Consider the following 23,299-nt stretch of genomic DNA (forward strand, 5'->3'; position numbering starts at 1 on the left):
ATTAATGAACCTCGATGAACATCTCTTTCTTCATAACAGGACAAGAGTGACTCAGACCGAAGCTCGCTTTATATCCAACAATGCCTTTCTTAATAACTTAATTAAACTAGACAACAAAGGTTGTTAAATGTTCTTTCGAATATAGCCGGTAGTTTACTCTTTCAAAATAATCGCTGCTATACATTTATAAGAACTTGTCCCGAATCTAATATATTCTACTCACTCATCAAAGCTACGAGTTCTCCTATTAATAACTCAGTAAGTACGTTTATATCTATTTTATAGCAATATCACCAAGCCAACCCAGCCAAAATGATGCCAACCAACCAACCTGAAGACCAAGCCCCCCTATACTCGAGCGAGGTGACAGTTGTAGCGCCAAAGCCTATACGGCCGCTTCTTTCATCCTACTCTCTCGTCCCCGCGCTAGAGGTTGCGGCGCCGTCTTTAACGCCGGTACTGTCGAACCCGTCGGCCATCAAGCCCGAGGAGTTGCAGCCCGACGAATTGAACCAGAGCCGCTTCCGGTCGTTTCTGCGGTTGGGCAGCGTGGAACCGCCTGCTCTGCTAAGAAGGCGGGTGTCTACGGGTCTCATCCGTCGCTGGGGTAAAGGCCAGCGTGATACTACAAAGATTACCTACGAGGAGGATGCGAGCAAGACGCAACAGCAATAAGACGTCTCTGTTGAAGCTTAGGGGACTATTGCTGAGGCTGGACCGCTGATATATATAGGTGGTTAGGAGCTCTTTGTCCTAAGTGCTTCGGTGGTCCAGGGGATCTAGCATTACTGTTAAGTGATCATGTCAAGTATAAATTGGTGGCTATAATGCTTAAAATTCGGCGTATAATCGCAATGGAACAAATAGAATGGATACATATTACTAGACGTAAATACGTTGTATAGAAAATAGGCCTTGCTAGATAAATGATTTAATAGAGCAATAAACGGGATTATATTAAGTGTTGTAGAATGTGATTCTAGAATTCAAGTCTTTCACTATGTAACGAGACAGTTAATTAATTACTTGCCCCGGTGGCTATCGATAATACATGTAGCTAGGTACCTAAGGTACTCTAATTAAGTGGGGTCACCTTACATCTTAGTGGAAGTGCATCTATTCCGTATTCTGTACATATTAACTAGAGAAATCTAATACTTACCTACATGAATAACTTCAAGCGTTAGGTACTTTACTCGCATTGGCATTTGCTACCACCTGATGAATGTGGCTACTAATGACCTTCTACGTGAGAAAGTAGATACTAATTTCTCAATGTGGAAGAAATATCATTTAAATCCGATTCTAGTCAAATGATGTTTGCACAGGCGACGCCACGGACCAGCTGAAATGGTCTTCGGGAGACCACAGCGTAACATGCGTACATGCGTACACACCCTCGGGCTTAGGGAAATAACGATTGCATCTAAGACTTGTGTCGCCATCCGTAACACCAGACTTTGAGAACATGGCGTCCTCTATACTACCCAGCACTTCCAACTTCTTGGGCGTGGCCCTAGTTGTCAACCGCTTACGCGATGGGCCGTTGTTCGTCTTCCACTATCCACCTCAGATCCAGGGGCCGCGCGCTTCGCCTTCTAGAGATAGTGCCCCCAGGGATGAGCTGGACGACGACGACGAACTGTTAAATCAGATGTCTCATCCCCCCTTTGAGGCACCTTCTAGCTCACTGCCCAAGTCGTTCGATCTACAGAACTGGAACCATGACGACCATCTAGAGACCGATAGCGGTTCCCAGATAGTGCCTTGGGAGCATGTGGCCGGTTATCCCACTAGGGATCTTGAGAGTCTACTTACCCCTAACCGGGCTTTTCACAAGAAGCTCTTTCACGTTTCGCTGGAGCAGCTTTGCTTCGCTTCGTATCCCATATACGTTCCGGAAAATGGGATATGGCGGAAGAAGAAGAAGCAGCCAAAATACCAGCCGCCCAAGTCGCCCGAGAATACAGAGTCGGCAAGTAAATATGGCGAGTCCTCTACTCTTGCATGTGATGTGCCACAAATAGAAACCAGGGACCTGGCTGAGGAAGCCACTGCTGGTAATCCACCGGACGAGGCTGACGAAAAGAAGAGCGGGATGACTATGTTTAATCTCGTCTTTATTCTGAACCCTAAAAAGCACGAGGCGAAGGAGTTGTCAGAGAATCTCTATCTTCACATCATCAAAAAGGTGAACAAGGCTTACAAGTATAGCCAGCAGAAGAGTGATTTTGTTTGGAAAGAATCGAAGCGGATCCTAGCTTTAAAAGATAAGGGGCGAGAATCAAGTACGTGTTCAAGGTACTCTTCATAGTATATACGAATTGGTAAGCTGACAAAGTATGCGTAGGGACCAAGATGAGCTCATTATGGAGAAACATCCTAGAGATATCCTCCCTAGCAGCATCTATGCAGGATGTATACGAGGCCGTCTCCCACAACAGGATCGCTGCCTTACAACTAGATACGGCTGAAGGTGCCGTGACACATTCGGTTCAGATCCCCGTGACGTTCTACCTCCCTGATCTTCCACCCGACGACGAGGCCGGCTCTAAAGGCTTGTGGATCACCACCGCAAACACATTCGTCGAGGAAGATAGTCTTAACGATCCCGCCTTCCTCGACAAGAACTTTGCGCTGCTTCTCATGAGCGACGAGAAAAAGATCATTGCAGAGCTCCAGGCCGATCCAGATGAGACGACAGCGGCAATGATCGAGTTCGTCCGGCTCTCAAAGCCGACAATGTCGTAAGTGAACATGGCTGATGCTGTTTTTCTATATTTCAAACCTCAGTTTTATACGGACAGACCTATTTACACTTATGTTAAACAGATTCTACCAGATCGGTCAAGGTACGGCACTCTCTCCAGCCCAAGTGCGCAAATACGCACAACACTTCATCTTCTGGCGACGGGCCATCGCAATCCCACCCCTACATGCGCGGGACATTTATATCCTATCGCCAAACAGCGACATGAGCCGGCTACCAAGAGCTAGTCAAACGTGGGCGCGCGCATTCCCCCTTGCACCCCCTCTTCCCGAGTTTCTCGCAGCTCTATCAGCTGCGCCGCGCTCCTACAAGCTGTTTGCGCCTAGCAAAAACCATCGCCCAACCTACCTATCCATGCTGGCCTGGCTCATGCGCGGGGGCTGGGTAACTCAACTGTGCACCTTCGCGTATGTCGTCGTCTGGCCTGAGATCTTGTATGAAGTCGACTACGAGATCGAGGCCGAGGAACTTCTCCAAGAAGCCCGCGCCTCCATCGCAACCGACATTTCCGCCGAGTCCTCCTCTCACGCATCTTCCTCACCCCCTAACTCCTCACCCGACGACGCACACTCCCCTTCTCCTCCTCTCTCAGCATCTGCCGACGACCATGCCGGCAACATCAGCCCGACGGCAGTATCATCGCCGCTACCAGGCACCATATCAATGACGTCCTCCACCGCAACAATAAGATCCCCAATGATGACTACAACCGGCGAACAAGCCGCCGAGCAAGCCCGCCTCGACCGTCTGGCCACTCGCGCACACCTCGCCGCCGCCGAAAAAGCCGCCGCTCATGCCCGCCGTCCCCCGCCCCGGCAGACCGACCACCCGTCTACCAACAACGCCCCGTACCTCGCACATTTAACCCCATATATCATCGCCGACGCCGGCCGTGTCGGCGACCGGGATTCCCGGTACTTACTTGCCATCGCCCGGAGACTGCCGGAGAAAATCACACATTCTACTGCCACCACCACCACCACCACCACCAGCAGTGGTCACAAAGGCAAAGAAGGGAAAGGAGCAGGGCCGTCAAGTCTGAACCCTCGCGCCAAGTGGCCCGATTTCTGGAAATATTTCAACGGCCGCTACGCCCTGGAGCGCGTCGCCCTGCACGAGGACTTGAAGCGCCGCGACGCGTGGAACTTGCTTAATTCGATGAGCGAGTACCTGTTGTGCGTGAGACACTGGTAGTCTTGTTTACGTAGGTACCTATCTACATACATACATGTCGTGTAATACATGTAGATAGCGTGACTAGTTACAAGGTATCAGTAGGAACTTTATGTAATAGCCCGGACGAAAAGGAACGGGAACGTACGGCACGTCGAAAGAAATGAAAGCCGGGTTACTACTTCGGGTCTTACCTACATAATTGTCAGGGATAAGACATGTACTATGTAGCTACCGGCTTGGATATAATTTTAAATAATATGTAGATTCACCAGTACGAATTGAAAAGTTCACATGAAAGCAAATACATGGATATCATCGTGCAAGTAAACGTATTGGAATATTAGGATAGCCCGGGATATGTTAGCGGCGTATATATGACCTTTCAGCCTTCCGAATGTCTTCTCTCTCTCTTCCTCCCTCCCTCTCTCCCTCTCTCCAGATCGGGTTCCCATTTCGGGGGTCAACGAATACACAAGTTAAACGATGCCGAGACCACGCCTTCGAGCGGGTTGCAGCGGCTTACATGTGGGAACCTAAAGATAAATAAAATAAAATTGAACTCCCCGATCAGCAATGTGATGATGCAAATGCGAAAAAAAAAAAAAAAAAAAAAAAAGGAAAAGAAAAGGAATGCAATTTCGGAAACATGGTTCCTCCCTCCCCCAACTCCGCAGCCCTCGAGGTATCATTGGAAGGAAAATCAGACCCAGCCCGTAGATGATTGATGCTAAAGGAACATAGAAAAAAGAGACAAGACAATGTGAAACGACATGGGAAAGGTGTGTAAGAAACAAGCGAAAGAGCCTTCCATTGTTCCGGATGTCCCGGACACAAAACCCATGAAAATGATAGACCACCCCCGGCTGCCCCGAGCCGGTTTCCCACCGTCTCGTGGGGTATGTAAGATAGAACGCCAGTCCATTCCACCCAAAACGGCCGCCATATGCAGTAGTGAATCCTTTCCCTGACTAAAATGCCCGAAGACCCGAACTCAAATGTGATGATGGCGATGATGCTCAATGACCAAACGAGTAAAAATCGAATGAGCAATCAAAGGCTTGACTAACACCAGAAAATGCTGTGATGATGCAAGGGGTATAAAACGCCCAAAGATCACTAATCGTGTGAGAGATCCATCCCGAATTCATCCTCTTCCTTGAAGTTAATCGACGCGGGGCCGCTGTCGTCATCATCCGGATCATTCCAGAACTGGCCGGCATCGCCCATATCCGCTGCAAGATCTACGCCATCTCGACCATCGGGGCTCACGGAGGTAGCGGCGATCGCACTGTCTGACCCGTTCAAGGAGTCCCCTCTGTAGTCGGTGTGCTGAGGCACTCGCAGACCCGATCCAGCAAAGCGAGAGTATGAAAAGGTATGCGGGCCGTTCTTGGCCATTGCTTCCATCAATTCCGTTTGCATTCGCTTCTCATCATCCGTGAGTCCAAGTGGGACATTGCCACCGAGTTCTACGATGGTGTTGATAAGTTCTTCTTGTTGCTGGAGCTTAAGGTGCAGCATCCACATCAAGTCTCTTGTCCAGCTAACCGCCCCGTTGAGGATATCCCCCTTGTTGGGGCCCTTGTCCTTCTCTTCGAGAGGAAGGCCGGTGGTAATGTTGCCCACCCCAGTAGCTCGCTTTGCGCCTGGACCGGCTAATCCCGAGGTGGCCTGCGCTGGGTGAGACATTCCGGTTAGGCTAGGAGATAATGGCGTGCCATTTTGTATGAGCTTCCTAATTTTCTCGTCTTCCAATCGATGCGTTGGAACGAGTTTGCTTAGATCTTGGATCCTCTCGTTGATATTGTCCCGGCGCCGTCGCTCAACAAGGTTATGTGATTCGCGACGTCGCTTCCTCTTCATCTCTTGCGACGAAACTGCATTCGGTGGCGTATTTAATTTGGTAGGCATAGAAGTGCCGCCCTTAAGTAGCACATCCGCAATCTGCGGGTTTTGCATACCGTGTTGCATAGGTGAGGAGAAGCCTGATCCGGGGAAGGAAGAAAGGCTGTTGGGAGTGTGTATCCATTGGCCCGAAGGTGACTTCTCGTGATGGCCGTTGGTAGTTCGAATTGGCTGGGCGCCAAATCCTGATTGTTCCCGGGAGTTCACGGATAATGTGGACATGGCGGCAGTCTTGGGTGTAAGCGGGCTTCGGGTACTCGATGATTTGCGCTGCATGTTGGAGAGCTGAGGGCGGGACTTGGCGTTTAGGTAATTGGGATCACTACTTTCATTGTTCGGATCGGAACCGGTCAAAGGAGAGCCAGAATATGATATGGGCGATTGAAGAGAGTTTCCAAATGGTTGTTGATGTTGTTGCTGCATCTGATGGAATTGCGCTTGGTTGAAGCTATGGACGAACGGGCTCTGGATAGGATCGCCATCCGGCGTGTTGGAATAACCGTTCATGTGGTTTTGCTCCATGGGCAGGCCGTGGCTTCCTTGATGTGATGGATACATGCCATGCGGAAAACCCATGTTCATCTCGTTCATGCCACCGAAATCCTGGCCTTGATTGTGCATACCGGGTTGGTTGGACATAGGATCCGTCGGGCTACCGAGGGTGTCGAGCAACTCGTCATCGCCGAAGAAATTGGAGGAATTATTATTTCCATTGAAATTGTTCGAGTATGAGGCTGCGTATGTCCCGGACATCGCTAGATCGTTCGGGTCGACACTGCCGTTGGCGCCGCCAGCGTTCTGGCCGCCACCAAACTGGCTGAAGGCGTGTTGTGCCATTGCGTCCGGCGTCGGATTGGTAAATATCAAAAAAGACTAAAGAAGAAAACAACGACAATAGTAATAATAAATGTCGATAGTTGATCAGTTATATGTAGCTCCTCAAGCTATTGTCGGACTATAGCAGTGGCGAAGTAGATGTGAGGCTATTGTGCCCTGTCGAATATGGTCGGCAATTGGGAGTCTGGTATAATTATTCTGTCGAGGACAGAGTCAGCCCCGCATCTACATATGTTTGACGAGTGGGTATGTAAGGAGGAAGGAAGTGAAGAGTAGTGGGAGGAGTGGGATGTGTGTGGGGCAAGGAAGCATCAAGGTACACTATGGGTTGATACAACTTGATACACCGAGGAGACTCAGCTCACTGGAAGTACCTAACTGATATTAATAGAAGGCAGCCGCCAATGTTGTAGGGCGTTGATGTAACAAGAATACAAAAAGAAATATGTTATCTACCTCGGGTAAAAGATGCACGAAGTCGTGTAAGCCGTCTTTCTTAACGTTGGCCACAGATTACGTAGCCATGCAGATGAATAATAGACAACGTTGCGCGAATGTGTCGCCTAGATAAAATATCTTGTGGAATCCAAGCTATATAGATGGGGGTGCGGGTGCGGGACGTAGAATGGCGTTGAGGTATATCTATTGCATCTTTGGTTAGAGTAAATCAAGTCAAATTGTAGTAGGAAATTTGCGCATAGATTTTTTTTTTTTTTTCATTTCGCATTCCTTTTTCCTACTTTTGTCCCTTGTTCTATTGAGTCGGACGCGGGATGTCCGAGATGCGGAGAGGAATGAATGAATAAGTAAAGGTATACGTACAGGTTAATGAATACGCATGGCCAACAATGGACGTTGGTGTAGTTTATTGGTCGGTTTGAGTAAGCGCTTTACTTTGTGGGAAAGAAAAGGAAGAGGAAAAAAAGAAGTAAAGTTTGGCTTCCTCGGGGATAGGTATGTAGTGAAGAGATATTTTGCGCCTCGTCGGATCTGAAAGGCGGTATCGCTATAATCCCTACACCAGTAAGATGTGAAAGACGACCGAGGCAATGCCGGTAAACCTCGATGACGGCGATTCTGACCTCAGAAAAGCAATGAACTGCAGGGTACGGAAGGTAACACCTAAGTAGCGTACGAAGAGGTTAAAAATGACGAGACTTGTCAGACCGTAAGCATGGAGGTGACGCCGGGATTAGTCGGCTCTTATTAAGTGTGGCTAGTTGCACGAGAGGTGATAAATCGTATATCAGATCAAAATACTAGTCCGAAGCGCAAAGCGACTGACTAGCAGACCATATGGATCAAAGAGTAGACAGAGGGAAATTCGGCTGGATGTGTGGGAAAGGCAGGTGTTGGGAATGTTCGTCCTATATGTGTAAGAGGAAGAGGACCCTAGGATTCTTAGGAATCGAGGCGGTAAAGGCCGAAGGTACAAATGTATGTGTTCAAGTCCTTGAACTAGAGGGAAGATGTAGGTGGCCTAGCCTGGGTTGGGTGAACTCGGTTGGCAAGAATGGCAAGGTTATTGGTTTATTAGTAGCGAAGAGCTCGTTGGTAGGGCAGTTCTTGTCAGCTCTCTCTCCCGTATACATATGTACTTCCAGATGGAGCGGGCGTAGGTTGGCTGGTAGCTGGTAGCAGGTAGCTGTGGGCGAAGCTTCGAGCCGAAAGCACCGGGGTTAAAGTCCTATACGAGGAGGAACTACCAAGAGGTGCTGATAGGTTCGACTGGACGAGGATGGCCGCACAGAATTGTTTGTAGTACAGATGGATTTGACAGATCGTGGACCTACAAATCCAGTTGCCTAACTTATGGTTGGGAAAATGCGAGCTAGAAGGAATCGTGCGGTAAGTTTTGGAACTTGCAGGAGGCGGTCTCGAGTGAGAACAAGTTGTACTATGTAAGTAACTGCTCGATTTGATGTTGGACAAGGTGGGAAAGAACTTGGGATAGCGCAAGGTGAACAGGGTAATACAAGCCAATGCAAGTGCACCGTTTATGTGCCTTCCCTGTCGCTCTCGGACAATTGATTGGTTGCTTACAAAGGCTTAGAGACCCTTGGGCGGACACCTGGTAACTTTTGGCTGACTTTTAGGTGTGTACTATGTAGGGGGGGTTGCGCAGTGGTGCTGCAACTTGCTGGGAAGTTGCTAGGGAAGTTGCTAGGGGTGGTGTAGGGTGTAAAGATAGCTCTCGATGCTAGTGAGTGATAGTGCTAGACCCTAGCGTGTGCCCTTAACCAGTTATGTATGAAGGCACATGCAGCACTTAACGATTGCGGCTTCCGATCGTCTATACTGAAGGTTCCAAACGATCCAAACTTAGCCACCTTTCTCGAACGAGGGTCAGATGTCGTATAGTTGAGGATAGCAGCCGACAGAGTGAGATCGTGTCCTGTCGGAGCTTTTGTACCGTTCCAAGATATCCTTTAGATACTACCGACCAGATCTCCGGCCTTCCGGTTTGCCCGTGCTGTCGTATTAATCGTTCTGTATTGCTGAGTGTGTAATGCTGTGGTCTGGACGAAGAAGTCGAGATAGTCCAGTATAAACAGGCAATATCGTCCATGTAAACCAAGCACTTGTCGGAATTTGTCGTGTATTTATCTGGACAGGTTCCGCGGGGGGTCTGTCGAATCCCTGATCAGATCTCCTGCAAGGTCGATCGCGTCTGTGTCTATGCCGTAATTCTAACGGTCCTGCTAGAGGAAGAGTCCAAAATAACAACCTTAGGTCGTCCAACTTTGGTTGCTTGCTTGCTGGCTGTCTCTATTATCCTCTCGATAGTTGACAGAGTGTTGTTTCTTGATAGATGTCTTTCAGCTTACACCCGGGAGTAATCCACTGAATATAATCAGAATATTATTAGCCTCTTCTGTTGGTAGGAAGCCGTTCCATAAATTAGAAATTAGTCGTGTCAGCCCTGTTGATTAATTACAATCGTCGAGATGACAGGAATATTCATTCATTGGGTTATGGGCGTGGGGTGCATAGCTTTTATATTCGAATGTCTATGTACGTCTAAAAATACCCCCCGGTGAGATGACAAACCCCCCAAACCACATCTCATTTTACCTTATTCTATTCAAGCAGGTTATTCATGCGTCCTATGACTTGGTATAACTTGGAAATCGCCCCGTCTGAACTGATAATGGTGTGTAGGAGGGTAGGGGGAAAGAGGTGTCTCTCCCAACTCTCACCGGACTCATACGAAGTTACCTCACTCCATCCTAAACCGCGAACCGCGCAACTGAGCTTTATCTTATCGTCGGAATATTGTAATGAAGAGGGGCCCCTGTTCGCGAAAGACAAAAGGGGAAGGGTGGGCGGCACTTAGACTCGTGACCCGGCCGAAGTCAGCCAACCCACCCACCTAGGTGAGACACGGTGCCCTCCTTATTTTGGCCCAAGGATAGAACGAGGATCTATCGGAAAGTGTGGTCGAAGACATGGGATTTTAAGAAATCCGGGCGGGTAGAAACCTTAGAAATTGTCAGCATGATCCCTATTGTGAGTCACAGTCATTGAGGCCATGCCCTGGATCAGTTAGTAGGCTGACCGAGGACTGCGAGATCTGGCTCTTTGCGTAAGGCACCCGCTTTAGAAACTCGTGTAGGAGTTCGCGTTCAAGTGTCTTTCTTTTCTACTGATGGCGGGGTGCAGCATTTGCGCAAACGGTACTTTCTAAGCTTAGTCCATTACAAATTTCCCGTGCAGCGTGCAGGGATAGTCATGCGAGCCGCATGGTGTGTAGATGGGGCTACATCTGCTATCTGCTTATAACAGGATGAATGCATGTAGCTTTGAAACCTTTAATATTCTAGAGTCCTGCGCGGCAGCAGCGTTTCTGAGATATGTTCATCTCAATACGAAGGCGATGAGGTCATAGCGGTTGGTAGAATAGTCTCTTTTGCATACAACGTAGTATGATCTGTTGAAGATGGAGGGGTAGATCTTGGAACCTACATGCTCTGTAGAATGGCAGCAGGTTGACGTGAACGGAAGCTATGGTAGGTGGAGTAGGTATGGGAGTAAGTAGGTCTTGGCCTCTGCCGACCGACGACCGCTCCGATGTAACTTAAGGCTGCAGGTTCCCAAATGTTGCCGGCCTCTTCCCCATGACGATCCGCGGCTTCTGCATCGGTGCATCGGTGCATCGGTGCATCCCCAGCATTGACAGTGGGAGCCAATCATTTTCGTAGCGCATCCAGCACCGTGGGCGGTTGTTAATAAAGTTTGGATAGCGTCCGTTCGGCACGGTGCGTGATTGGCAATCCCAGCGGCCTAACAATAACGGGACCTAGCTGATGCTTCAAATGGACAGGTAAGGCTTGTCTTGAGAAACACTGAACACTGAACACTGAACACTGAACATACTATAAACACACCGCACATTGAAAATGAAAACTTGGTCAAATTTAATCAATGAATTTGAGGATATTAGTTACGTGAGACCTAAGTCTATATTAGCAAGCATTACTCCTTGACTAATATTTTACAACCTGCTTAGCCGCGCTCTCCGCTGCTTCAAGAAGTTGACCAGTCTTGCAACCATCAGGAGAGGTATATCCCAAGTTTAGATGACTGAGGTGCCTCCCACCAATAAGATGCGTTGCTTCTAACACACCTTAATGATAAGCAAGGTAGGTAGACTTCTGTGTGTGTATGTTTATGTATATAGATGTGGTACCTATACGCAAGCGCCTAGCCATCGAATCTACGCGACCATTAAAACTTGCGTATATATTACATTACATCAACATCGTACTATGTCGACAATTCGGAATGTCTGTCTGATAGGGGGGGTATTGCATCCGTCCACCTGCGGAGTAGACGGATGATTAGATTTACGAGGAGTAGAAAGCAGATTAGCGAGTTGCGTTAACAAACCACATAACTCGCAAATATTTACGGAATAGTTAAGCTATAACGATATTCGCAAATTACGCGTTTATGCCAACTCTTTGAACGAAATTAGAAATTATTGTGTTCTTATGGTATAACGACCAGGATAATATTCTAAAGACACCCGAGTATACCAGCATCTTTACTTTTATAAAAGCAAGAACCACTTTATATTAAACATCTATGTACCGGGTATGCAAGCGTGCAGTGCCCGACTTTTATCTTCAGACAAAATACAAGGTATAAGTAGGACAAGGTTGAGCGGGTCCCATTTTAGCGGGATCAATTTGAAGCCACATGCAGGTAAGGGAACCAATGACGTACATCCGAATGTCATGCTAGCGGCCCCACTCGCACAGACTACCAACCGTATTTGTGCTTGTGTGGCTCATGGCTTTGGCTGATGCATAGGTTTTACTTACGCACTCTCCACCACACCTCATTTTTAGCGCCTCTTAAACGCGACATCAACTACCTAGACGCATCGACGCATCTCATCTCCCATCAACCCACAGCCTCCTTCCTTAGCACTATCCAGCTCCAACGCGAGAGGAGAAGGGTCATTTGACGCATAGTAACATCCACTACGAAGTAGCATCTCCCGCACGATCCGCCCCGTATATCTCCAAACCATACGCATACACATACCTACCGAGACCGAAATCGCCCTCCTTTGCGATCCCGAACGATCCCGGAACCCGATACTGTCGACTTGAAGTCCAACGAGCGAGAGATATTATATACGATGGCGTCTGCATCCTTTAGGGAATCCATGAACTCCTTAGGGTGGTCGCGCCGTGACCCAGACCGAGAATTTACAGCGAATACGTCACAGCGGTCCGGACTACTATCATCGATACAGTCGTTGAACCCCTTTGGAGACCGCGGATATGTACAACTACCCACCACGGAAGGCGCTGGTGCTCCACTGCCAGCTAGCAACCGTCGTGAAGAGGAGGAAGGCTGGTTTATCCGTGAGTCGTCCTCGTCCTTGTTTTTAGACCTATGGTTTCCCCTGCAGCAGACCTCTCAGCGGACCTTTAATGGTTGACACCACGTGCGTCTTCCGCGCGGCGCGCATGTTGTCTTACCTTCGCACATGGACGCAACGACCCACCGTAGCTATTCCTCTGGACTAACTTGAAATCTCGATTCTTCTACCTAGTGAGCCGGTGGGACCGGCTGTTAATATTCGGTGCCTGTAACCTGGCTGCTTTCATCTGCTTTCTGCTCTGCTTCGTTCTGTGGCCGGTCTTCGTGACCAAGCCTAGCAAATTCGTTATCTTGTAAGGCTAAGACTCTCCTAGCTTCTTAATTTCTGCTACCCCTGCTATTTTGTCCTTGTGGTCAAAGATGGCGCCCATAAGACTCTAGATAAGATGAAGATCTCTGCAAGCAGCCGCTGCTGCATATATATCAATCTTGCATAACGACACGGGTGATCAGCCGGTAGATCGAACCTTCTTTCTACGACGTTTTCTTGGCCTTGTTCAGGTTCTGTGCAGACGGTGTGCAACTCGAGGATAGCATGCTAACAGTATCTTGTCCCCTAGATGGACCTTTGGCTCTATATTATTTCTCTGTTCTTTCGCGGCTATGATGGGCCCTATGGCGTACCTTCAACATCTAGCATCCGGAACGCGCTTGCCCTTCACGGCAGCCTACTTCGGATCCATTGCACTGACTATCTACTTCTCCATGGGTGTAAGTCGTTAATCACCTACTCCAGGGCAAGATCGAGGCGGCTAACCCAGTACAGCTCCACAGTGGTCTTCTTACGTTGATAGCTGCAGTCATTCAGATTGTATGCCTCCTCTGGTACCTTATCAGCTACTTTCCGATGGGCTCAAGTGGTCTTCGACTAGCTACCAGCTTTGGAGCGCGGAGGGCGGCTACATGGATGACTGGCTAGATCCCATTTGTTGCATATTATTGTGTTTCGCTTGTATTGCAGTTAGAAGTCTATTAGTCTCACTTACAGGTTACGATGATTGGAATTTATTTGCCAGCATGAAAATCAATTACAAAGTTAATGGGGGCGAAGGTAGAGCATTGGCATTGCCTATATCTCTCCATATTGATTTGTGGTTTGAAGTCTTGAACATTATATTCATAAGTGGTTAATTGTTAATACATACCTCCGTACAAGACAATGAATCAATTATTCGACTAAAGTATAACCGGGGCCTTACTATAGGAAAATATAGTTCATTGATTTGCAAAGTCATAATCAACAAATCCGCCTAGAGCGGTCTATGAAGCTTCATCTAGAGTTCGATCCGATATAAGCAGGCCACATTGTATTACTTATGTATACATCTATTATAGGTGTCAAACTTGAAAATACACAAAGGGCACCATGGATAAGGCCTAACTACTCATTTAGGACCACCTGTTGGGGTTGAGCGTACCTTGGCCAAGGTCCTCGGAGCCTGCACCCCGTTTTGCCTGGAGATATGGGAAACCCCGATCTTAAAATTTGTTGGCAAATACCTAGTAAGCATGAATTCGAAAAAGAGCCGGACAGTTGTAAAAAGGGAAAGAAAAGAAAACATGTAGCGGCGGGAAACATGTTTCAAGACTCGAATTAGACACAGGTTTTACTATAAATGCCTATAATATTCACTCGCAGCAATACATAGTTGTCTAACTTATTACTCGCGTATCACTAAGACAAATTCCGGGTGATATATTATTATAAGAGGCCAAGAAACCCCTCTAAAAAAAACTTCAAGGTGGGCGGAAGAAACGGAGCGAGTTCAGGGACGAGGTAAGTACATCTACAATATGAAATATACAGTGGATGATCGAATGGAGAAAGCGGAGCAACATGATGGCTGTTGTGGTTGGTTCTCAGGCAGACTAGGTAGCATGGAAATCAATGATGACTTTAGGAGATAGTTACGGTACTACGTAGATATACGCGGTAAGGGGATCTAGAGGCCGATATGGACGTCGCGTAACGATATCGAAAAGAGTTTACCGGAAGGTGAGAGTACAATTCACATGCTTCCATTATTGTTCTAAAAATGGAATTTCTATTTACGCGGGGCAGAATGAGGGATGTCTGGCCAAAGCAGAAAGAAAAGACAATCTAACCTAGGTGGTTATTTACCTAAATGAAAGATTTCATCAAACCCCCCACGCGGAGAGAGATAAATAATAAATGAGTCATTTAAAAATAGAAGATCTTTGAACTTAAAGATGATAAAGAGTTATCAGGTCCGCTTGCCCTACGAGGGATATATACGGGACGGACGGAAGACATTAAAGAAGAAGGCATCTGATTGGCGTACCCCTCTCTTCAGCCTAACCAGAAGCTTCTTTATATGGAATAAGACGCATGTCTACTCAGACATACATGCCTTATTTGGACACGAGTTTGAGAGATGGGAAACTAAGGTATAACCGATCTATCGGTTTTGCTTGTAGAAGGTGGTAAGCAAGCCGTGTATAATAAACTCGTCGCAATCCAGACAGGCACCCAAATATAATTTTAATTGAGTGTAATTCTACTCGGTAAAAAGTCAAGGCAGAAAAAAAGAAAGACGTATACTCTAGGTTAGGTAGGTAGATATGTAGGTATGTATGGTGATGGCTATGGTCTGGTCGTGGGCTTGCTGTGCCCCTCACTTATAAGCCATGGCTGATTATCATATTTTATGGTTTAGTGCAGCAAGGAATTAGACCTCTTATTTTCGGATAAGCTACCACTACCTCCCTAGTAGTATGTAATGACAGAGATGATTTATACATCGAGTTTATCATCTGATTATATAGACCGGTCAAGCTGTCAGTGTCTATGTGAACATGTATAGCTACAAATGTGACGCAACACAAGACAGCACATTCGTATCCCCTCAGTCTTGATCGTCCCCGTCTTCGTCTTCGTCTTCGAAGTCTGAAGATTCTTACACTACCATCCACCTCGTAATGGATCCGCCGCAAACTACATGTATATGCAGCCCATGTACGCGCCCACGGATTCTCTTTAATAATGTGGACTATTTAGTGCCTCTAAGCGTCATGCTTCATTTCTTAGTTTAAAATTCACTTACAAGTATTACCTCAGGTATTACAAAGCTACGTCAAACTAAGAAGATGCCATGTTCGTGCCGAGCAACAGCCGTGAAATAACATGTAACCTTGTTTTCCGCCTAGACCTCTACATGTACCTACCTAAGTTACCTCACTACCTACCTACCTACCTACCTACCTACAGGGAGGTACCTAAGGTTAGGTATGTACTTACCACACGTATTAGATCCATACCCGACTTCAAGTCGTAACTACCTACCTCCTTAATATGTATGTACCTACATATTTACATGCTACACATCAGGCACCTGCCAAACATTGCCCCGGGTTCCTAGAGGTGGATGTTCAGGTAGTGACACTGCGGTTATTATAGTAGATGGAAATAGATTTAAAAATGAGGAAGAGAATAGGTACCTACCTAAGGTATGCTCCCAAAGAGGCGACACAATGTACATACACGTAGGTAAAAACAAACGTGCAAAAAGGTTAAATAAATTTACAGACGCTATATAGGTACTGTATGTACATACTAATGTAGAGGGTTGTCCCTATACTGAGCAAGCACCATCCATCAGTAGGTAGCTGCAAGTTTCCAACTAAATCTGGACCAAGGCGTACCTTTTTGTAGGTTACAAAATTCAAAATTTAAAATTCAACCCGTACAACCACCGGCTACCCGATCTTAGCTAGATTTTTTTTTTTCCTTAGGTCGTTTAGCAAGGGACCAGAAGAAGAGGGAAATTTTATTTTTTTTCCATTGCACACAAAATAAACCCATTTACACACACCCGTACTCTTACAACATTGCAAACACACACTTCCTCATTTATTACCTTGCAATTTGTTAAAACCCTACTTCTCAACCCCGCGTACAGTTACTCTTGAGAAAAAGGAAGACAATCCACATCCAAGAAGCACCACAGGCTTCACTTCGCTTCCGCGAATTTGGAAATCCTGCTTCTACAAGGTACCTTATGCTTTGTCTTCCCTTACGTTTACTTTTACTTTTACATTTACCATTCACTCTCACTTTATTCTCTTCCATCATCACCAACTCAAGTACGTCTACACCTGTTCTACACCTGTTTACTCCTACTCCTACTGGTACCACAACAAATCTGTCCCGCACCCTCACGTACGCAAACTGTGGGCAACCATTACGGTCCGAACCGCTCCTTTATCTCGCCCATCCAAGATCAGCGTCCAGTTACTAACACGAATTAGAACAAAATCCATGGGATTTCTAACTTAAGCAGATTGAATTTGGTCAGGCCACATCGGGTTCGGTTCCCAAACTAAAATCCGCTGCAGCCCCAAGCACAGTCATCTTTCGGATAACTGTCACGTTTTCTCTCATTGATTTTTTTCCCCTCTTCAATCCTCCAAAACCTAAACGACACTACTTTGTTGGTCACCCACGTAACTGGCTGACGGGTATTTCAAAAATTGCAGTTTCTTCTACCTGACCCCAAAAGCCCCCTCTTCGATATCACACATACTCATTTTTACTTCTTCCCCTGTCCTCAGTCGGATTACGCCTAGGCGGTTTGTTGATCGCACCCCGCATTCACTTTCGAAAATCGATAACCCAATTACCATTGGACCATTTTTATAAGAAGCAAAAAAATTTCTTCTTGCCGGCACTCCATCCTCTCATCCATCGCCAGTTTCGCGAATATATTCAACGCGAAACCCTACTATTGGTGTGATAGATTTTTCGCATTGCCAATTTTATATCTACTACCGCGCTGATTGATCTATCTGTGAGCTTCGACTCGAGTTCCATTTACCCTTGAAAGCTTGATCAACCTAAATCTATACTTGTGGAGGGCCACCCTTGGCTGGTGAGGTGCTTCCAGGGCTGGTTGAGCGCCTGGCGTGTCGGTGGACGTGGGCAGATTATTTACCCCTCGTCTATTTAAGGTACGCGACAGACCAGTAGCTGCAAGCTACCCTGTTGCATAACCAACCCAACTGCAGGACTTGCATACGAATATCGTCAGGTCGAGTCGCAGCGCTATGTCCAATTCGGCAACATTTTCATACGCTCAGGCCGCAAAAGGCCAACCTACTACAATGCAGTCTACTACTGCGTCCCAGTCGAGTTCGGAGAGTCAAGCGCCATCAACGACGAGCACGCAGAGTCGCGATGTCGTCCCTACACCTAGTACGCGGGCCCCCTCCGTCGCAATATCGACAACATCGAATGAATTAGATGGCTCGCAAAACACCAGGAGCTCTTCTGTCAAGGCCGAATCCGTTAGCTTAAATAGCACCGATTCAGATATTACCTCCACCAGTGATAAAGCGGCGGACCTATCTGGCTTACCGAGCCAGGGCGCCGAGAAAGTGTTAGGTGAAGTTGTGCCCCAAAGTGCCGGGAGGCGAGGGCGTGGCCAGACCCTTACCTCGCAGACGACGGATGGTGGGGATGGTAAGAGAGGCCGAAAGGGCAAGAAGAGCAGAGCAACCGAAAAGGAGTCTGGTCAAGATCAGGACCAAGAGAAGAAGGAGAATCTACCTCCTAAGCCAGAGCTATCTGAAGCACCGGTGCCAGCAGTTAACGTATGGACACAGAGGCAGGAAGCCAGGGCTGCAAAGGTCAAGACCACCTCCCCCACAGGTACACAACCACGTAGTTCCAGCAGCGCCACAGCAAACCAACTTGACGGACTGTCCAATGCAACAACACAGGACCAGAAGCAGAAGTCACCCCAGAACGAAGGTGTCGAAGCAAACGCGGCCCAAAGCAGGCCGTCGTCTGGTAACACAAAGTCCAAGAAGGACTTCGATCAATTCCGAAGCAATGGCAATCAAGCCTCCCGTAGGACGGCGCCAAGGGGCGCTAGGCTAAACAACAGCGAAGAAAAAGCTGCTCTTGAGACTTTAAGCCCGGCCGCAAATAACACTTCGTCCTGGCCAACTCCTGAAACAGCAGCAAGCGGACAGAAGGCTCAAGTTCAGACTGGAAAGTCCGAGAAGGAGCAGAAGGATGATTCTGCTCCGAGCAAGCCTCGGAGCAAGAAGGAGTGGCAGCCTATAGAGTTTGTACCTAGTGTGTCGTTCAACACGCCTATACCTCCGAGAGGCGGCTCGCGGGGCGGTCGTGGTGGTCTCAGGGGTGGACGAGATGCTGCGGCAAGGGGCAATCACGCTGCTACTGCCTCACTTGGTAATTTACTAGATTTCTCTACAGCTTGCGGGCCCGCTAACGATTATCCAGATCGAACTCAGTACAATGGTACGGCTACGGGAGCAGCCACGACTCCAGCATCAGTGTCTAAGCGTGCATCTGTTGATATATCAACAGCCCGTGACAGCCGAAAGCCGCAGGCACAAGCAGCCTCGGGGAAGGCTTCGGGAGAAGCACAATTCGTAAGTCAAAAACCTGTCTCAGCCAAGTAGGGAAGTAATGCAAGCAATGTGCTAATTAATATTGACTCCAGGTTGGCTCAAAGGCAGATGCGTTAAAGCAAAACTCCCCTGACCCTGCAACTAATGGAGCTGCTAGCCAACACGTTCCAGCTCGTGTTGCGAGCTCGAATCAACGAGCTGATGAGACACAGAAATCGGCACCGCCCGTAAGAGATGGTGCTAAGGATTCTAGCTTCCAGGGCCAAAATCCTGTGGGCCGTAATGAGCGCATAAAAGGCGGCGCCCGCGGCCGTGGAGGTCATTCTGCCGTGAACGGAGCTAGCCATTCGCAATCTCAGTTTAACCAGGGCTCCAACGGATACAACTACCCGAGCAATGGAAATGTACGGCAACCTAGTCATCCATACACTAACGGCTACGTACAAATGCCATACGGAGGCGCATATCCAGCCCAGGCAAGCGGAAGCCAACACCGCAGTCGGCCCAGCTCGGGGAGCAATCGCGCGCAGCACGCCAGACACCCATCTTCGAGAGCCTCCTCTTACCCAGCAATCGGCATGCCGTACGAATCCCCGGCGTACCCGCATGGCAACGGTCCGTACAATGGATACACAGACCCCAATCACCTATTAAGTGGAGTATTATCACAAGTTGAGTACTACTTCTCTATCGACAACCTCTGCAAGGATACATACCTTCGAAGATGCATGGATTCTCAAGGATTTGTACCCTTGGGCGTCATAGCTTCCTTCAAGCGAATGCAAGAAATAGCCGATTATCAGATCATTCGCATAGCCTGTGACACTTCCCCCCATATCGAGTTTATCATAACGGAAGACGGGCAAGACAAGGTACGACGCCGCGAGAACTGGGAGCAGTGGGTCTTAGATATAGGAATGCGATTCTCAAACGCCCAGAATGACGGACCAACGAGCTACCGTCCCTTCAACAGTCAGATGTTGTATTGGCCCCAGATGATTCCATATGGGGGCGAAGCGCCTCCCATGTTCTCACCGACTAATGCGGATGCTCATTTTGCACCTTACCTCTATGGAAATGGCGTGGTCTCCCCAACGGGCAACGGGATCAATGGCCATACTCATCCCTCGGATTCCCAACTTTCTGCAACAGTTCCAGAGTTCTCCCCAATCGGTAATCCCACGATGAGCGCAGCGAGCCAGCAAGGCGAGGCCCTGCCGGCGTCCTCTGGTAATGGCCTAGCGTCAGACAACACCGACCGAAAAACCACAACTTTGCCTTTTGGTGAACAAGTCGGTTCTCTCCCCAATGGCACTCACAACTCTGGAATGGAAGAGCAGGCTAGCATAAGTGACAAAACGATCACAAATGGCACTACTGCTGGTCACGAAACCGAGGCATACTAAATCAGTCCGAAAGACTGACTATAAGGATGATCCATAAGGCTTAGATACCTAAGTCATCTTACGTTCCTAAGATAGGTGTCTACCTTACTCGATTCCAGTATTATGATGAATCACCAAATGACGAAGTTTATGCGGCGCTTCGACATCTCACGGGTCTTGTACAACATTACCAGCCTATGGACTGGTAAATCATGTTTCCTGACCCGGACCATTTGAATTTTATTGTCCTTCTAGTTTTGGCTCCCGCTAGTGGAGCCAAAACGGTGGTATTCTGCGATTTCGGTGGAATTTCTTGGTGCGGTTAGTGGACGGATGCCCATTTACCAATGATGATCGATTACTTTCAATGAAACCTCCTGGATACGTCTGAATAAGATGCGCTGTGAGTCCTACCAATTCATGGACTTATGGTCAATGGACTTACTACGTTGGCGGTTACGAACGATTAGTATGCAGCACATGATGGATGTCCGACTCCCGAGAAGCTCTTACACCTTCAAAATGAAAGGGCTACGAAGCCCTATATCTTTTCGGTCTACTGATGTGGGTTATCACATAAACGAGAAGAGGTTAATTCCACCTCGTTGATGACAATTCGAGCCAACCATCTCGGTCACAGTAGACTTGACATCGCAATTACTTTTTTCTCTTACGTTTGTTCACTACAAAGCAACCTACCTGCCACCAATAATAGTGGCCTTTGCATCAGGGGATTATCACTACAAGCTTGTCCTCTTGGTTGCACAGAATACAGATTCTACTAAGAACCAAATCTAGGTGGTGATTGTGATCAATACGATTATTTTAGTCCCTCCTTCGGTTACTCGTCTCTGCGGATTCGTTGGCCCTTAGACGTCTCTGCGCTCGCGGAGGTTAGCATCTCACTGCTAGACAAAAGTATTCAGCACTGAATTTTTTCTTCTTTTTCTCGCAATTGCATTCGCGGCGTGGATTGTTCGCATAAGGGGAGGGGCCTCACGGAAAGGGGAAATTTTGCAAATAGACTTCGACGTCATAAAAGGAGAAACAAAAAGGACTTTCTCTCTTGTTATGGGGTTTATATTATGTATGAGTAGGAAAGTACAAAACAAAAACAAAACGCAACGGAACTTTGAGATATCTGAGTGCTGTATCTAGGTGCTCCGAATCATTTTTTTTCTCACGTCAATTTCATCGCCTATCGCCATTTATATCGCCTCGTCGTCCTATTTCGTCGTCGTTACTTAAGAGATACCTAGAAGAGCTACAGTGGAGATGAACTTCACCCTAAAGGAACTATACTAATCCTTAGGAACCTCGACTCTGTGAGCACAGTATATATCCCGATTCCTTTGTTTCTTGCGGATTGCTGGTGTTTGTTTCTATCTATATATACGGATTGGCGGCAAACAACGCCTTATCACCTCTATTTTGTAGTTTATTGCTCAGGGATATCAACTATATATATATTGCACTTCGCGCGTACATACCAAACAGAATTATTATATATAAGTACCTATATAGGTACGTATTTGAAACATGGTCGCGAAATCTTATTAACAGCCAGGATATCATGAAGACTTAGACCGCGTTGATGTTTGAGATATGTTACAGGGTTACCGTCTAGGAGTATAAGTTCCTTGTAGGTTATGTTATAGTTAGTGATAATTCCTTAAATTTTAGTATAGGTGTAGTATGACCGGGAGGAAAGGAAGAGCACAATCTTGACGTTCCTAGTGCCCTGGTTTCGTAAACTATACACTATAGTCTACCGAGTCATCAAATTGTAGCTCTGCGGGAGTGCCCCCGTGGCTGGATACCTATGTGTGCTTCTAAGCCTTCTCGTGCCGGGTTACTTAGAGTGAGTTGAGCTTGGTGTATACCTACTCATGCTATTATATACAGAGGATCCTGCCTGAGAATCAAGAGGTCCCTATCGTAATACACAAAAAAAAATCCAAGGCATCCCCCTTTTTTTTTCTCACTTCCCAGCCATTTCTCCTAAGTCCATCACATACACTAGATTTATTCCTGCCAATACATGAAAGATATTTATAAGGTCATATAATTTATGAGCGGGATTGCTTTAGTTCTTCTTCATAGTGGCGCTTAGGCTTGTTAATGATCAATAGCTCTGCCTAGTACTATTGGATATAAATATGTCATGAAGGTTGTATCGCAGATTATGCTGATATTGGGTTGTAAGGTCAGTTAATAAAATCAGATAGACTCATATTAAGATCGTATAAACTGCCAAAAAAAAAAAAGGCATCCTTCCAATTTTGCCTCTGGATAGTAATCATCGTATTAAATGCGACAACAAATCTGTTTATAAATCGTAACATTACTTCTATACCTGCCGTGGGACGGACCGTTCGTGAAAACCCACAATCCCTTCAACACTCCAACTACCACCCAATGAGCAACCCATATTAATCACCTCAGCCACCCGCCCCGAAAGAATTACCAAATCCACATTTTATCGGGTCTCCCAGTCACAAGAAAGAAGCTATAAGTCAATGATACGAGGTGCATCTCACCAGAAACCTATGCTACGGACCGAATATTCTATGTATACCAGCTCAACTAATAATAATCCTAGGACAGAAAAGTTTAGAAACTCGATAGCATCCGGCCGCCTCACGCAATCGGACTTGTAGGGAAACAAGACATAAGCATCGGATTGCGGCGCTGCAACTGCCCGAAGAGAGGCTAATGCGTGGCTAGAGCCGGCAAAGTCAGGCCATATGTAGACGTCATGGGATGATCATGCCATGCAAGGTAATATGCACATGTTCTGTACGCCCGGGGAACGTCGTAGCGGGGAAAACGAAGAGCCAAGACAGCGGACAGTACATATGTGGTGTAGTATAGTACTCAGCAGAGGGAACTTCGCAACTGTCAGAGGGCGACAGCGACAACTGGAAAT

The 23,299-nt window shown here is 47.2% G+C and overlaps 4 protein-coding genes across 4 annotated transcripts; 3 read left to right on the forward strand and 1 right to left on the reverse strand.

Annotated features, from left to right (window-relative positions):
- Nucleotides 1-1,144: 1,144 nt before the first annotated feature.
- F4813DRAFT_271072 (nitrogen permease regulator of amino acid transport activity 3-domain-containing protein) lies at nucleotides 1,145-4,142 on the forward strand. Its single transcript, XM_049240372.1, has 3 exons — nucleotides 1,145-2,288; nucleotides 2,351-2,747; nucleotides 2,833-4,142. Exons 1-3 carry the CDS (start codon nucleotides 1,469-1,471, stop codon nucleotides 3,962-3,964), a joined length of 2,349 nt encoding a protein of 782 aa, XP_049102944.1. The 5' UTR covers nucleotides 1,145-1,468; the 3' UTR covers nucleotides 3,965-4,142.
- Nucleotides 4,143-4,538: 396 nt separating this feature from the next.
- On the reverse strand, nucleotides 4,539-6,888 carry F4813DRAFT_349060 (uncharacterized protein). The gene has a single exon (XM_049242139.1). The coding sequence runs from the start codon at nucleotides 6,686-6,688 to the stop codon at nucleotides 5,063-5,065; it is 1,626 nt and encodes a 541-aa protein (XP_049102945.1). The 5' UTR covers nucleotides 6,689-6,888; the 3' UTR covers nucleotides 4,539-5,062.
- A 5,143-nt stretch (nucleotides 6,889-12,031) lies between these two features.
- Nucleotides 12,032-13,888, forward strand: F4813DRAFT_349076 (SFT2-domain-containing protein). Its single transcript, XM_049242140.1, has 4 exons — nucleotides 12,032-12,567; nucleotides 12,759-12,879; nucleotides 13,147-13,297; nucleotides 13,353-13,888. The coding sequence occupies exons 1-4, from the start codon at nucleotides 12,339-12,341 to the stop codon at nucleotides 13,503-13,505; spliced, it is 654 nt and encodes a 217-aa protein (XP_049102946.1). The 5' UTR covers nucleotides 12,032-12,338; the 3' UTR covers nucleotides 13,506-13,888.
- A 3,371-nt stretch (nucleotides 13,889-17,259) lies between these two features.
- Nucleotides 17,260-20,579, forward strand: F4813DRAFT_271416 (uncharacterized protein). Its single transcript, XM_049240375.1, has 3 exons — nucleotides 17,260-18,803; nucleotides 18,855-19,006; nucleotides 19,078-20,579. The coding sequence occupies exons 1-3, from the start codon at nucleotides 17,651-17,653 to the stop codon at nucleotides 20,389-20,391; spliced, it is 2,619 nt and encodes an 872-aa protein (XP_049102947.1). The 5' UTR covers nucleotides 17,260-17,650; the 3' UTR covers nucleotides 20,392-20,579.
- The last annotated feature ends 2,720 nt before the right edge of the window (nucleotides 20,580-23,299 follow it).

This window comes from Daldinia decipiens (assembly GCF_022478715.1).
Source record: "Daldinia decipiens strain CBS 113046 unplaced genomic scaffold F4813scaffold_5, whole genome shotgun sequence".
NCBI classification, from domain to species: Eukaryota; Fungi; Ascomycota; class Sordariomycetes; order Xylariales; family Hypoxylaceae; genus Daldinia; species Daldinia decipiens.

Bases quoted from the DNA above. Each gene is read 5' to 3' on its own strand.
- F4813DRAFT_349060 (XM_049242139.1), bottom strand. From the start codon at position 6,688: ATGGCACAACACGCCTTCAGCCAGTTTGGTGGCGGCCAGAACGCTGGC.
- F4813DRAFT_271072 (XM_049240372.1), top strand. From the start codon at position 1,469: ATGGCGTCCTCTATACTACCCAGCACTTCCAACTTCTTGGGCGTGGCC. The intron at 2,289-2,350 runs GTACGTGTTCAA...AAGTATGCGTAG, and splicing joins AGATAAGGGGCGAGAATCAA to GGACCAAGATGAGCTCATTA. The intron at 2,748-2,832 runs GTAAGTGAACAT...TATGTTAAACAG, and splicing joins CTCTCAAAGCCGACAATGTC to ATTCTACCAGATCGGTCAAG.
- F4813DRAFT_271416 (XM_049240375.1), top strand. From the start codon at position 17,651: ATGTCCAATTCGGCAACATTTTCATACGCTCAGGCCGCAAAAGGCCAA. The intron at 18,804-18,854 runs GTAATTTACTAG...ACGATTATCCAG, and splicing joins CGCTGCTACTGCCTCACTTG to ATCGAACTCAGTACAATGGT. The intron at 19,007-19,077 runs GTAAGTCAAAAA...TATTGACTCCAG, and splicing joins CTTCGGGAGAAGCACAATTC to GTTGGCTCAAAGGCAGATGC.
- F4813DRAFT_349076 (XM_049242140.1), top strand. From the start codon at position 12,339: ATGGCGTCTGCATCCTTTAGGGAATCCATGAACTCCTTAGGGTGGTCG. The intron at 12,568-12,758 runs GTGAGTCGTCCT...TCTTCTACCTAG, and splicing joins GGAGGAAGGCTGGTTTATCC to TGAGCCGGTGGGACCGGCTG. The intron at 13,298-13,352 runs GTAAGTCGTTAA...AACCCAGTACAG, and splicing joins CTATCTACTTCTCCATGGGT to CTCCACAGTGGTCTTCTTAC.